The sequence below is a fragment of the Suricata suricatta genome, chromosome 4, assembly GCF_006229205.1.
Source record: "Suricata suricatta isolate VVHF042 chromosome 4, meerkat_22Aug2017_6uvM2_HiC, whole genome shotgun sequence".
NCBI classification, from domain to species: Eukaryota; Metazoa; Chordata; class Mammalia; order Carnivora; family Herpestidae; genus Suricata; species Suricata suricatta.
Genome location: NC_043703.1, coordinates 78,628,936 through 78,642,608, shown reverse-complemented (window position 1 = coordinate 78,642,608; position 13,673 = coordinate 78,628,936). Strand labels below are relative to the sequence as shown.

Below are 13,673 nucleotides of genomic sequence, written 5' to 3'. Positions count from 1 at the left end.
AAATTACAATCTATGTGAAAAAGCTTTAAAGATCAGACAAGTATGTAATTAATGGCTGATGAGAGATAACTGTTTTACATGCTTTATGAAAAATATTTACATAAAATATGTCTAGCTTTATTTTGTTCCCAGGGAATTTATTAATTCAAGCTTCAGTGGATCATAACTCATTTTGTAACCCTGTCCCTGACTACTGAAGAATAAATCAGGTTTGTGAGAGAACATGAACATTCTAGTATATTTGTTTTAAAAACTTTTTTCTTTGCAAGACAACTCTTCTAAAATAAAATCTTAAATGAATCTCAAACACATAAAATAAATTAAAGAGTCACATTATGGGTTGAAGCACATTTGGTAAGTCTTTCTTATAGCAGAGTCACTAGTAGTAAAAATGATTCCCCTTCTGCTAAAGTTCAGAGTCTCATGCAGGTTTCCATAATCTTTTCAACTAGAAAAGTGACTAATTTTGTTTTAACATGCCAACAACCAATTTGACATTTAAAAGTACTTTATTAAAGTTGAGGATAGCTGTTTAATACATAGTTTGATATAATAAAACTACAGATGACCCACACTCACATCACATTAATTGAGTTTCTGGGATGACACTCTCCTCAGCTAACACTCAGTACTGTGGCAGTGGCTGGGCTCTGTACAAAAGGTTACCTGCCCTCATGGACTCACAGGCTCTCCAGCTCCCACCTTCCAGAACTTGGGTACTACTGATCCTGAGAAGAAAGTTCCGGGCTTTTTCTGTGATATTTAAACTTACTTTACTAACATTTTAAAAGGCTAAGAGACATTTGTGAATTTCAAATGCAAAACTGGAATTTAAGGCATTTGTTCAAATAGATTGTGCTTTGAAATGAAGGTTTTATTTGCAACTTATACAACTTCGTGAAAAAATACACTGCTCAGAAACTGACATAGGCTAAGTAAAACATTTTGTTTTCTGAAAAATACTGGCAATATATACCTCTGTCTTAAAATAATACAAACACATGATTAAATGAACTAATTTTGATAAAATGCTTATGATGACAGTTTACAAAAAGAAAAGTTAAAGGAATTTAACCACATTTTAGTAAATATGTAGATATATTTTATTTGTCAAAAGTAAATGTCAATTTTATTTAGGATATTCAAGTACAAAATGAAAAATTATATACCTATGACTGTTCAGAAAAAGCTAGAAGGCATCCAATTATCCTAAGAAAACTATGAAGGCACTGGATTCAAATATCTCTTAATATAGGAGTTATCTAAATTTTTATATCTTTAATATTCAGATGTTCACAGATATCTTCTTAAGAAATATCTTTAATAAGACAATTCAACCTTATGATTTTTTTCCCTGGAAGACAGAGTTTTAAACAACAACTATGTAAAACACCCTACTGAAACAGAGGTACAACATCACAGGTTCAAAGGTACTCATCACTAAGAAAGGGATTCATACCTAGATGTATTTACTTTTAAACATATCTTATTTCATCACAACAATACATCAACCACAATAAGGCATACTGAAGCATGGAAGGCCATCATGTTACATAATTTAATACAAACACTTAGGATCATGTTATCAATTGGATAATGGTATCAAAAATTAAAAAGGTCTATAAAACTATATAGAAGTTAGAGCTTCAGGTGTATTTTAAAACATATTTCCCAAACTTTATCTTTAGTATGTACAAGAAAGGAGTTCCTGTTGGAATATAAATGCAATCAGATAGCCATATAATGAATGAGTTCTGTATTTTTAATGGCACTGACACTTAGCTCTGTGGTACAATGCATGTAAGTGATAATAACCAGGCAGCAAGAAAAATGACCTACATTCATCACAAACCACCACAGTGAATATATAAGTGATATCATTCATTGTGGCTTATGTATTAAACTTAAAAACATTTCTCCATACACTGCATTAACTATGGCCGGATATAGAATAATTGATACAACAAATAAAAACAGCAAGAAAATCAGAGGATAGTTCTAACATTTTAATAGCTTTTGCTTGTGATGACCTTCTGTGATCTGGAACCTTTATTTTACATAAAATTGGAGCTGGAAAGAGAAAAAAAAACACTTTTTGATTGGTACAATAAAAAACTATATAGGAAATAAAAATTACTAAAATCATTTATACAAAGCTTTTACAGAAAGAGCAAATATACATCTAAGATATTATAGGATATCTAGCTATGGGACTTTGCAAAAGAAAAAATAAAATACCTCATCAAACTCTATTTTCTTGAATACCAATTCTTCTGAGCTCTCAAAAAACTATGGGCTTGGCTCTGACTTTATAAACAAGAGCACTTGCTAATGGTTGTTAAGTGGAGCATTGGTGACAATTTTTACAAAGCAAATGTAAACTGTCTTTCATATATGGAATAAACGTGGGAAATCCAATTTTAGTTAGACTAGATTAAAATGAAAGGATAAGAAGTTAAAAGGTCCCTCAACTGTAAAATTAAAAGCATATCTAAAAGTAGTAATAAATTATATTTATAGTTTATCTTTTGAAATTCAATGATTGAGTAAAACATAGCTATTAAAAATCATATGCATTCTTTCGACAAATAACTGTATGCCCACTATATAGCAGGCACTGTTCTAGGCTCTGGGTGTGGATGCATCAATGAACAAAACAAAGATCCATGCCCTTGTAGAGTTTAATTGAAAGATCACACATGAGAATTCATTCCTTCTTTCTTCTCCCCAAACTCTAAAATCCACAAGTCAGTTAATTCCACCAAAATTTTATGGATTTACTTCTCCATAGTTAAAAAATTGGAAAGCCTCCATGTGTCAGTGTTATGTTTCCCTAATTATTTTGAAGTAAATTACAGTATTCTGAAAATGCTGGGTTTGAAATAAGATATGATGATACAATTAAATCAGAAATGTTGCTCTGTGAGGAACATAAGGAGAGCTGGATGCTGCCAAAGCAGAGGTAGCTGTGGCTAAACTAAGGCAAAGAATCACAGACAAGCACTCTCAATGAACAAGTTAATGATGAAATTCAAGAACAGTCAACTAGGCAAAAAGACAAGGGCATTTTAAGTAGGACAAATAAAGGACATAAAGTATAGAAAAGAAAAAAAAACTTATTTTCTAAAATGTTGGTAACTTTGATTTTAACACATACCCCAAACCTATAAGCCTTGAGATTATCATCCAAATGCTACTCATGGCCACCCCATTGTACAGGGGCCCTCTCTACCTTCCTCTGCATCTTTACGTCCACCACTGATTTCACAAGCTCTGACATCAAAGCACAGGAGTTCGAATCGATAGCCTGGATCCCTTATTAAAATAAAAATTCTCACAAAATCATTATCAGTAGAATTTGCAAAAAAAAAAAAAAAAAAAGTGAACCTAAGAATTTGGTCTTTTATCAAGTATTACTTTACTTCTAAGATTCCCCAACAAAGTATATAGCTTCCATTTAGACATGAAAATCAACATAAACATAACAAACAGTAAGTCAGCAGTTATTAGATGTGTACTAGACATACAAGCTGGGTGACAAAATAAGAGCAGTCTTTCTTCCCCCAGACAACAGACCTTTTCTAGTTATGATGCATTTTGTTCATCCATTTATTTGCTCGTTTTGGCAAATATTTACTGAGCACCTAATATGTGCCAGGTGCTGTTCTAAATGTTGCAGAAACAGCAGTGAAGTAAAGGGACAGGTGTCTGCTTTCAAGGAGCTGCCATTTTAGTCATAAGAGGTTGACAAAGAATAAACAGACTGTGATAAGCGCAATGAAAATCAAATAGGGCAATGAGAAAGGAAGTAATGGGTGAATGGGGCTACCAGAGTCTGGGGGTTGCAGATAGCTTACTTCTTACGGTCCTTGTCCTTCCTCAGGTTGCTGCCTGATGTCATGTAGGTCTGGTTCTGGTATATCTCTGAGGTAGCTTTCTTTTTTGAGAAAGCGATTATTTCTTCTTCCAAGAGTCTTCTCTTCTCTTCAAGCTTCATTCTCTCTTCTTGGTGAACTCTTTTAAGGTGCTCAAATTTAGCCTGCAGCTGTGAAAGAAAGGTGCAGTTCCCATCAACAACACTGTGTGGCAGCATGGGCACAGGACTGTCCTCCGGCTTGGCAACATTTTCTAACCCTAATCTACACAGCAACCCTCCAAGTTGTCCTGATGTCTGAAAAGTTCACACTTTAAGTAAAATATGTACATATGGAACTGCCTTGGTAACTTTAAATGAGTTCCCATGCAAAAACATGCATGAACAAAGAAACATAATAAAAAAATATATAGTCTCATGTAAAAACCTGATTTTTTTAATTTTATTTTTTCATTTTTTAAAAACATAATTTATTGTCAGGCTAGCTAACATACAGTGTATACAGTGTGTTCTTGGCTTCAGGAGCAGATTCCCATGTTTTTAAAACATTTGACTTTTTCTTAGAGTTTTTATTTTCTTTCTCTATACATTTCTCTGCAAAGCCTCTTCAAATAAACTCTCTAAAATCCATGCTCAAAAAAAAAAAAGTGAGGGACACAAATTACAAAAGCAAGTTATTTTCCGAATAAAGTTACCAAATATAGTAAAACTGTTAAAAGTCCTGTTGGTAAACCTGCTTGTAAAGTGTCAATTGTCAATTTAAATCAAGAACTTTAAAAATCTATTACATTTTCCCACATTTACCTTCTTGAAATCTAAGCTAAATCAAGAAAACCTAAATTGAGTAAGTTTTATTCATAAAAATACTTACTGCAGTTGAGTTTATAGCATAATGGGAAAAACAGCCCACATCTAATTAAGTCAAAAAGTAAATTTGTTCTAAATACACTCAATGCAACCATTAAAATGAGTTTGTAAAAGTTTACAACATTATAACATGAGATCTCCCTGGTTTGTTTATATAGGAAAAAAATCTAAGGACTTCAGTGGATCCCCTATCAATTAGCCGTGTCACTTGTCAAGAGCACAAGCACTGCATCCAAAAATCTAGATTAAAAAAGGTAACTTTCTGAATTCCCTAATCTAGTTAGATAAACGTTAGTATTTTCAGTTCTGGGTAGCATTCATATAAAAAAGTAGGACTTGGTTTCTAGACACGATGGCATAGAAGAATTGAAGAAAATGCTTTCCTACAATCAGAGGTTGAGAGTAGAAACTGAAGAGCTAAACTTTATCCTAATAAAAATGAACTGCTCCAAGAATAGAAGAGGTTGTCTTGTGCACCAGTAAACCCCAACCAGAGATGTATTTTAAAGGAGACAAAATAGGATTGAAACAGATTAAGTAAGATTCTTCTTCCCTAAAATGCTTTTATTCCTGAGGATGGCATTTCAGAGAAGCATCAGTTCCTTAGCATTTGCTTATTTAAATAGTTCCTGCTTTTACAAAAAACTATGTAAGTGTATGTGTGCATGTGTATTTAAAAGGTGGGGTTATGCCAGTTGTCATTCAAACCAATGGTATAGAGTTAAAACTCTCTGAGTATGTGTGTATCTCCTATAAATGTGGGAGAGGAGGTGAGTAAAGCCTGGAAAGACAGGATACAGGAGTGAATTTAGATTATGTGCATAAAGACACCTCTGATTACTTAAATGTAGGCTGCATACTCTATATGTATAATTCAATATCTTCAAAGGCTATAGAGTCCTTCATAGATCATTCATAAGTTGACTAAAAATTGCAGAAATACTATAAGGAGAAAAATGCTTTAAAAAGGGAGGGCAGAGATAGGTATGACTATTATTCACATAATGTGGAATTCACTTTTGTCAGCAGCAGTCTCTTCCATGTACATTGGCACTCACTTATGGTTCCACTATTTAATTCAAACATATTTCAAATACTCAGAAGTACTGTTTACAAAAGATATAGCAGTATTTCATATTGGTGTTACTGTCTTAAGGGCATTGGTGAGAAGTCACCAACAGCACAGAAGGTCTTCTGTTTTTCTGACCCTGACTCTAAAGTATTAATGATACCTGGCTTTACAGTATAAAAACTGGTCATGAAGTACCTTGTAATATTAATAAGAGAGGCCCAGAATCTACTGCCTATAATTCTATGTAATGAAAAATTTAGGAGGCGCCTGAGTGGCTCAGTTGGTTAAGCGTCCAACTTTCGGCTCAGGTCATCATGATCTCACGGTTCATGAGTTCGAACCTTGTGCTGGGTTCTGTGCTGGCAGCTCAGAGCCTGGAGCCTACTTCGGATTCTGTGTCTCCCTCTCTCTGCCCCTCTCCCACTCACACTCTGTTTCTCTCTCTCAAAAATAAATAAACATTAAAAAATTAAAAATAAATTTAAAATAAAAGTCTATAAAGGATCTACTAACAAATAGTCTTTCTTTTTTTTCTTTCAACCTTATGGTCACCCAGAGTTTTCATTTTTCTTTTAAATAATGCACATTTAAGCAAAATATTCTTGTGTGGGATTTTAAAAATTAAAAACTCAACTATAAGGGCGCCTGGGTGGCTCAGTCGGCTAAGCATCCCACTCTTGATATCAGCTCAGGTAATGATCTCAGGGGTCCCGAGATTGAGCACCATGTCAGTGTGGAGGCTGCTTAAGATTCTCTCTCTCCCTCTACCACTCATGCTCTCTCTCAGAAAAAAAAAAAAAGAAAGGAAAGAAAAGAAAAACGACTCAACTATAAGCCACTCCTATGTCTTTTCTCTTTACAGGAAAAACTAAGAATCATGATACATGAGAAATAAACTCTTAAATAGTTTTACTCTACTACTATCTTAATGATGAATCTGTTAAAAAAAAATCAGCATCCTCATTTCCTACTCATTACAACTCTTAAAAATAACTCAAAACTAGGGAACTATTCTTGGGTAAAAGAGACTAAACAAACAGAATGCCCAAAAGTGATGTGAGACCTACAACTGAATTCCAGTTAAAAAAATAAAAACTAAAAATCACTAAACAAATTATTTAAAAAACCAATAAAAAGCCATCCTGTGACAACTGGGGAAATGCAACTATGAATTAGAGATCAGGTGAGATTATGGCATTCCCATTAATTTTCTTACATGTAATACTAATACAATGGTTATGGAAGAAAATATGCCTAACCTCAGAGATGCACACTGAAGTGCCTAGGGATAAAGTGTCATAATGTCTACAACCAGCTTTCAGATGGCCAGGGAAAAATGGACACCCTCACCCCCAGATGCATACACACATATATATAAAATAAAGGTGGCAAAACACCCATTGCTAAATCTAGGTGTGGGAAGGGATATAGGTAGGTACCTTTAACTTTCACTTTCCTATTATTTGAACTTTTTCAAAATAAAATATTCAAATTCAAAATATAAATAAGATATATTGGACTATTAATTTTATAAAACTACTTATTATACAGTTCATTTAAATAACAAGGACTACAAGTGTACTTGAAAAAATAAATGTGTAAAATTACTTTACAAATAATTCTTCAGAAACTCTTGTATTATCATGTTCACTTGTATTAACATTTTTGTTTTAGAAATTCCATTTTGACCCTCATCTTGAATGTGGCCATTTACTTAAAAGTAGCCATTGTGGTTAAGTCTATAGAAAATAGTTTAAACTTATTTAATTTTAAAATAAAACTAAAATTGTTACTTGAAGAACTAGAAGCAAAAAACGATGGAAATTAACTGCAGTGTTTGTGTGTGCATGTGAATGTGTGCATCAAGGCTATTCAAAAGTGATCTGACCACCTGACTGGTCTGGAAAGCCAGAGTTCAAACTCAGAGGAGTTACTTAATTATTTTCATAGTTACCCATTTCATGGCATCAACACCAACAGCTCTCAAGAACTGTCAAGAAAAGCTTTATTAAGGCACAGCTAAAACATTTATGGTTCAAAGTTAAGGTATTTATTCCATTGGATATCCTTTCCTGCTTTAACTGACCATAACTGCACTATTAGGTATTTACCCAAAGAATAAAACATACTAATTCAAAGGGGTCAAAGGGGTACATACACCTGATTGTTATTATATAGCAGTGCTATTAACAACAGCAAACTATGGAAAGAGCCCAAATGTCCATCGACTGGTGAATGGATTTCATTCAAAAAGAATGAAATCTTGCCATTTGCAACAATGTGGATGGAGCTAGAATGTATCTTACTATAAGCAGCGAAATAAGTCAAGAGAAAGACAAATACCATACCATATGATTTCACTCATAAGTGGAATTTAAGAAACAAAACAGATGCATAAAGGAAGGAGGGAGAAGAAAAAGAGACAGAAACAAACCACAAGAGACTCCTAACAATAGAAGAACAAACCGAGGGTTGATGGAGGTGGGTGGGAGATGGGCTAGATGAGTGATGGGTATTAAGGAGGGCACTTGTTTTGATGAGCACTAAGTGCTGTATTTAAGGGATGAATCACTAAAATCTACTCCTAAACCAATAATTGTACTATATATTATAAACAAACAAACAAATAAATAGCAAAGTTAAGGTACTTTTTAAAACACTTCTCAGTGACCTCGTCCATTATAGTCCTTGGAGAACCATTTCTAATGAAGACCATTTGCTCAAAAGGCCAAATTTTTATTTGATTTCAGATTTTTTAAAGGCTATATCCAAAGACTATGCATTAAATTAACTACTTATTAAAGAACAATAAGTACTTTCCAAAAGCATCTCAGCTAAATTCTTGAGATAAATCTCTCAAACAGGACACCTAAAAAACAAACACAGATCACATCAAAACAGTGTACTTGCCTCTCTTTCAGCTTCTTTCAATATGGCTTCTTTCTCCTTTACTCGCTGCACAAACATCTGCTTCATTTCTTCTTCCTTCCTCTGACGTTCACCATAAAATTCATGTCTTTTGGCTTCATAGGTCTCTTGAAGACTAAAGTTATTTGTGGTACTCTCATGTTAAAAAACAATGGAGAAAACTTGCAAACGGTCAAACATCTAGGGTTAAGCCTCGTAACTATAACATATATTCCAATATCCTCTTACACTGAGCAACCCAAAACATGGCATTTCCTATAGCATGAGATATAAAAAGCCACCAGTGCTACAGCTAATAGAGTACTAGATTTCTGAAAGCTCTGCTTTATCAAGTCCTTCAGAAGAAGTATTCTCATTTTACCCCCAAATAAATTCCTCTTTCAGTCTTTGTTAATTGACATCATTGTGCCTGGAAACCTTGAAGTCTTGAAGTCATCCTTGACTTTTCCCTTACCTTATTTGATCACCAAGGTGAACACTGGAAGTTCAGTCTGTGACCCTGACATCATTTTATTCCAATCTTCTGATTTTCACAGATATCCTGGTACAGCCCAGCTCATTCTTAGTGATTTTCTGCTTTCACTATTGCAATAATATCATAACTGGTTTTGGAGCTTTTAGTTCCTCTTTCCTTTACTTTCTTCTTTCTTGCCACTCCCAAGATTTCCAAAAAGCCCCACAGAGCTCATCTGTTTTTCCATTGCAGTAGTTATGTTATCTACAGAATAAGGTCCCACCGCCTTTAAATAACATTCAAAAAACTTCAAATCTGGCCTCATTCTACCTTTCCAGATTCATCTTTTAAAAAATTTTTTAGTTACCTTGAGAGGGAGAGAGAGAGGGAGAGAGAGAGAGAGAGAGGGAGGGAGGGAGGGAGAGAGAGAGAGAGAGAGAGAGAGAGAGAGAGAGAGAGAGAGAGAGAGAGAAATAGAGAGATGGGGGAAGGGGCAGAGACAGAGGGAGAGAGAATCCTGAGCTGGTTCCCTGCTATCAGCACAGAGCCAGAGAGGGGCTTGTGAGATAATGACCTGAGCTGAAATCATGAGTTGGATGCTTACCCAATGGAACCACCCAGGCACCCCTCCAGATTCATCTCTTACCAAACAAATCCAATCCCCCTAAGGTTCCAGTCATAACAACCTATTCATTGTTCCTAAAACACACCACAAACTTCATGCTTTAGTTTATGTATCTCCTGTGTTCCCAATGTTATTGCCCATCTCTCAATCCACATTCTCCAGCTAATCTTCTGCTCCCCAAGGTTAAATTCCCTTCCCTAGTCTCCCCCATTAGAACTAACTGTGCCTTTGAAGCACTCTCATGGCACTTTGCTTGTACCTTTTCCTTGGCATTTATATTCTATCTGCCTCTCTCTTCTAATAGATCATTATCTTTGTAACCTGACTATACAGCAAAGCTCTCTAGAAATTTCAGTCTCTTCATAAGTGTTCATTTAGTGACAGAAATTGCCAGAAAGTAGAGCCAGATTTAACCAAGCAGAGCAAGTACTGTCCTGGAACACTATGCCCAGCTGCCCTTTCTTATTTATAGCATTTCAGACACATAACAGACCTTCTTTTATGTCAGAAATGCCAAGTCCTTCCATTTCAGCTCACTATAAGACTATCCTAAAGATTTAACAGGGAACACAAATACGCCTTCCAGCTGTGTTGCAGTTAAAAATTTCTACTGCTTACAAAAATACTTCACATCTAAATAGATATAAAACATGATAAATTAAGAAATTTTATAATCTTAAATGTTGTAACTGGAGAAATAAATCTAAGTATAGAATTCTAGAAGTTCATGAAGAAATAAAGTAAGAAATGTTGCCTAACAGCTATTATGGCTGATGGTGTGTGGTGTGCAGAGCAGGTGTTCTGAGGAGAGTGGATCCTAAATACTGTCTTTAGAAGCAAAATGCACAAACTGCCCCAGATAAACCACATAAGTGCCCCAGATCTCAAGGAGACATTTTACTTCTTACCAGGCTTTTTGTTTTTCTGTTTGTTTTGGTCTTATTTTATTTTACTTTTTAAATTTTTTTAACATTTATTTATTTTTGAGAGAGACAGAGCATGAGTAGGGGAGGGTCAGAAAGAGAGGGACACACAGAATCGGAAACAGGCTCCAGGCTCTGAGCTGTCAGCACAGAGCCTGACGCGGGGCTTGAACCCACAAACCATGAGATCATGACCTGAGCTGAAGTCAGCCGCTCAACCGACTGAGCCACCCAGGTGCCCCTGTTTTGGTCTTATTTTAAAGAAGCCCCTAAATCTATCACCACTGTCAGAAACCTCACTACATTTCACCAGCCCTACACTGGATTGATAGTCTTTTAATGACAAACTTGATTTAAATAATATTTGGAACTCTTACCAAATGAGTTTTTAAAAGTTTTTTTTTTTTAAATTCTCATTATCTGTTTATACATAAGCATTTGAGTTTCTTAGGAGCAAAATTAATCTACCTGGCAACGAGAAAAGACCTAACATTTGTTGAATTGCTGCTCCCAGCAAAATGCTTTTCTGGGAATTCCCATATCTATGTAATTTCCATACCATCCATGAGGAACAAGCACTAATATATTTTACAGATAAAAAAACTAATGCTCAGAGAGGTAAAGTAATCTGCCCAAAGCAACATAGTTGTAAGTAGAAAGTTAGAAATTAAACCAGGCCAGATGTTTGTTTTTTCAAAAGATAAAAAAAGTACTGCTCCTGTATATTTTCCATCATGTCACATGGCTTTTCAATTTTGACAACCAAAAGCCAATTGTAAGTAAAACCAATTGTTAGTAAAGAAATCTGAATTATCTTTCAAAAAGTCATAAAGAAACTCTTAGAAGATCTGTAAGGGAATGACTAGTTAGTGTTATAAAACTAACATAACCACCATTTACTATCATGGATTTATTCATTAAACAAAAGTGGGAAAAAAAAGGTTTTCTTGTTATTTTAATATAAAATTCTCGCTTTTTCTAATATAAAAGTAGCTTATTGTCATGAATATTCAATGCAGCATATTACTGTACTTACAAATATCACTGATTTAAAGCAAAGTTGAAAACCAAAAAAAGAAAAAATTCTCATGTCCATTTTCATCAAGAAAATCACTGCAGGATTTGTGTTTCATATACAGTTCTAATAAACCTGCTGAATTTTCTCCATTTCTGCTATAGACTAAATGCAAAAAGTTATTTATTTCTTGAGAATTCTAAAGATACAAATTTTATGACACAAAAAATCATGTCAAACACTTTAGCAACTCTAAAATACTACAAAAATCTTCTTTTCAAAACTATAGGTCCCTTCTGCACTCAAATGTTAAAGATGATTAGTTTTGTGAATAAGAATGGTTATGTTAATCTAAAATAACTTGGGGATTTAAAGAGGTTTAAAAGCATGTCTGATCTAGAGTATAATGTCATTTACTGGGACCTCATGAAAAACATATTAACAGTGTTGGGAGATTAGGATGCTAACTATAACTTAGCATAACTGTTCACAATAAAATGTAAGTGGAAAACATCATCCTAACAGCTTCATATAACTATTTTTTTATTGATAGATATAATAGGGATGGATTTTACATGCTAATCAAATCATAGTAACTATTTTTATGTATACCCCAAATTAAATGTAAAATATTGCCCAGAACATAGAATGTAACTTCTTGAAACTGTAAAACTTTCCTAAGACATCAGGCTATAATGAACTATAGAAGCTTTATCAAATAATTCATTCACAAATGAGAAGACACTAAAAGAAAAAACATCTGCCATGCCTAACTCAAGAAATCCAGTAAGAAATGTCTTCTCTCTTAAGAACAGCATGCCTAGGAAGCGGGCAGTGGACATGCAGGCAGAGGCCTCCCTTACACTGAGATCTAGTTCCCCATCCTATCTTGCTTGTTCTCTCCCCAGTCTGAAACCTGGTATTTTGGTATTTTTTGGTATTGTTACCTGATTACCTTTTGGTGAGCTACCTCTCCCCACTGGGGATATCATCTGGTGCGAAAATTAATTAGATTCATGCCCACTCTGGCCAAGACAAAGTTACATGTCCTACAGTAGGCCTTTTGTGGGTTTTTTTTGTTTGTTTTTTGTTGTTTTTTAAAGTTTATTGTCAAATTGGTTTCCATACAACACCCAGTGCTCTTCCCCACAAGTGCCCTCCACCATCACCACCACCTCTTTTCCCCCCTCCCCCTTCCCCTTCAACTCTCAGTTCATCTTCAGCATTCAATAATCTCTCAAGTTTTGCATCCATCTCTCTCCCCAACTCTCTTTCCCTCTTCCCCTCCCCCTGGTCCTCCATTAGGTTTCTCCTGTTCTCCTGTTAGACCTATGAATGCAAACATATGGTCTCTGTCCTTCTCTGCCTGACTTATTTCACTTAGCATGACATCCTCAAGGTCCATCCACTTTCCTACAAATGGCCAGATTTCATTCTTTCTCATTGCCATGTAGAACTCCATTGTATATATATATACCACATCTTCTTGATCCATTCATCAAGTGATGGACATTTAGGCTTTTTCCATGTTTTGGCTATTGTTGACATTGCTGCTATGAACATTGGGGTACATGTGCTCCTATGCATCAGCATTTCTGTCTCTCTTGGGTAAATCCCCAGCAATGCTATTGCTGTGTCATAAGGGAGTTCTATGGATAGTTTTCTGAGGAACCTCCACACTGTTTTCCAGAGAGGCTGCACCAGTTTACACTGCCACCAATAGTGTAGGAGGGTGCCTGTTTCTCCACATCCTCGCCAGCATCTATAGTCTCTTGATTTGTTCATTTTAGCCACTCTGACTGGTGTGAGGTGGTATCTCAGTGTGGTTTTGATTTGTGTTTCCCTGATGATGAGTGATGTTGAGCATTGTTTCATGTGCCTATAGACCATCTGGATGTCCTCTTTGGAGAAGTGC

General features: G+C 35.1%; 1 protein-coding gene across 6 annotated transcripts in view; it reads right to left on the bottom strand.

Annotated features, from left to right (window-relative positions):
* Positions 1-490: 490 nt before the first annotated feature.
* Positions 491-13,673, bottom strand: part of SEPTIN10 (septin 10) — a 66,143-nt gene continuing 52,960 nt past the window's right edge. The window contains exons 9-12 of one of the 6 annotated variants that reach the window (XM_029937041.1): positions 8,724-8,856; positions 3,858-4,045; positions 3,233-3,315; positions 491-2,070 (exon numbers count right to left, since the gene is read on the bottom strand). In XM_029937041.1, the coding sequence (XP_029792901.1) occupies positions 1,931-2,070; positions 3,233-3,315; positions 3,858-4,045; positions 8,724-8,856 (544 nt within the window). In that variant the 3' untranslated portion in view covers positions 491-1,930. Of the gene's footprint in view, positions 2,071-3,157; positions 3,316-3,857; positions 4,046-8,723; positions 8,877-13,673 lie in introns of those variants that run through there. The other 5 variants (XM_029937037.1, XM_029937038.1, XM_029937039.1 and 2 more) reach the window with 5 other exon arrangements.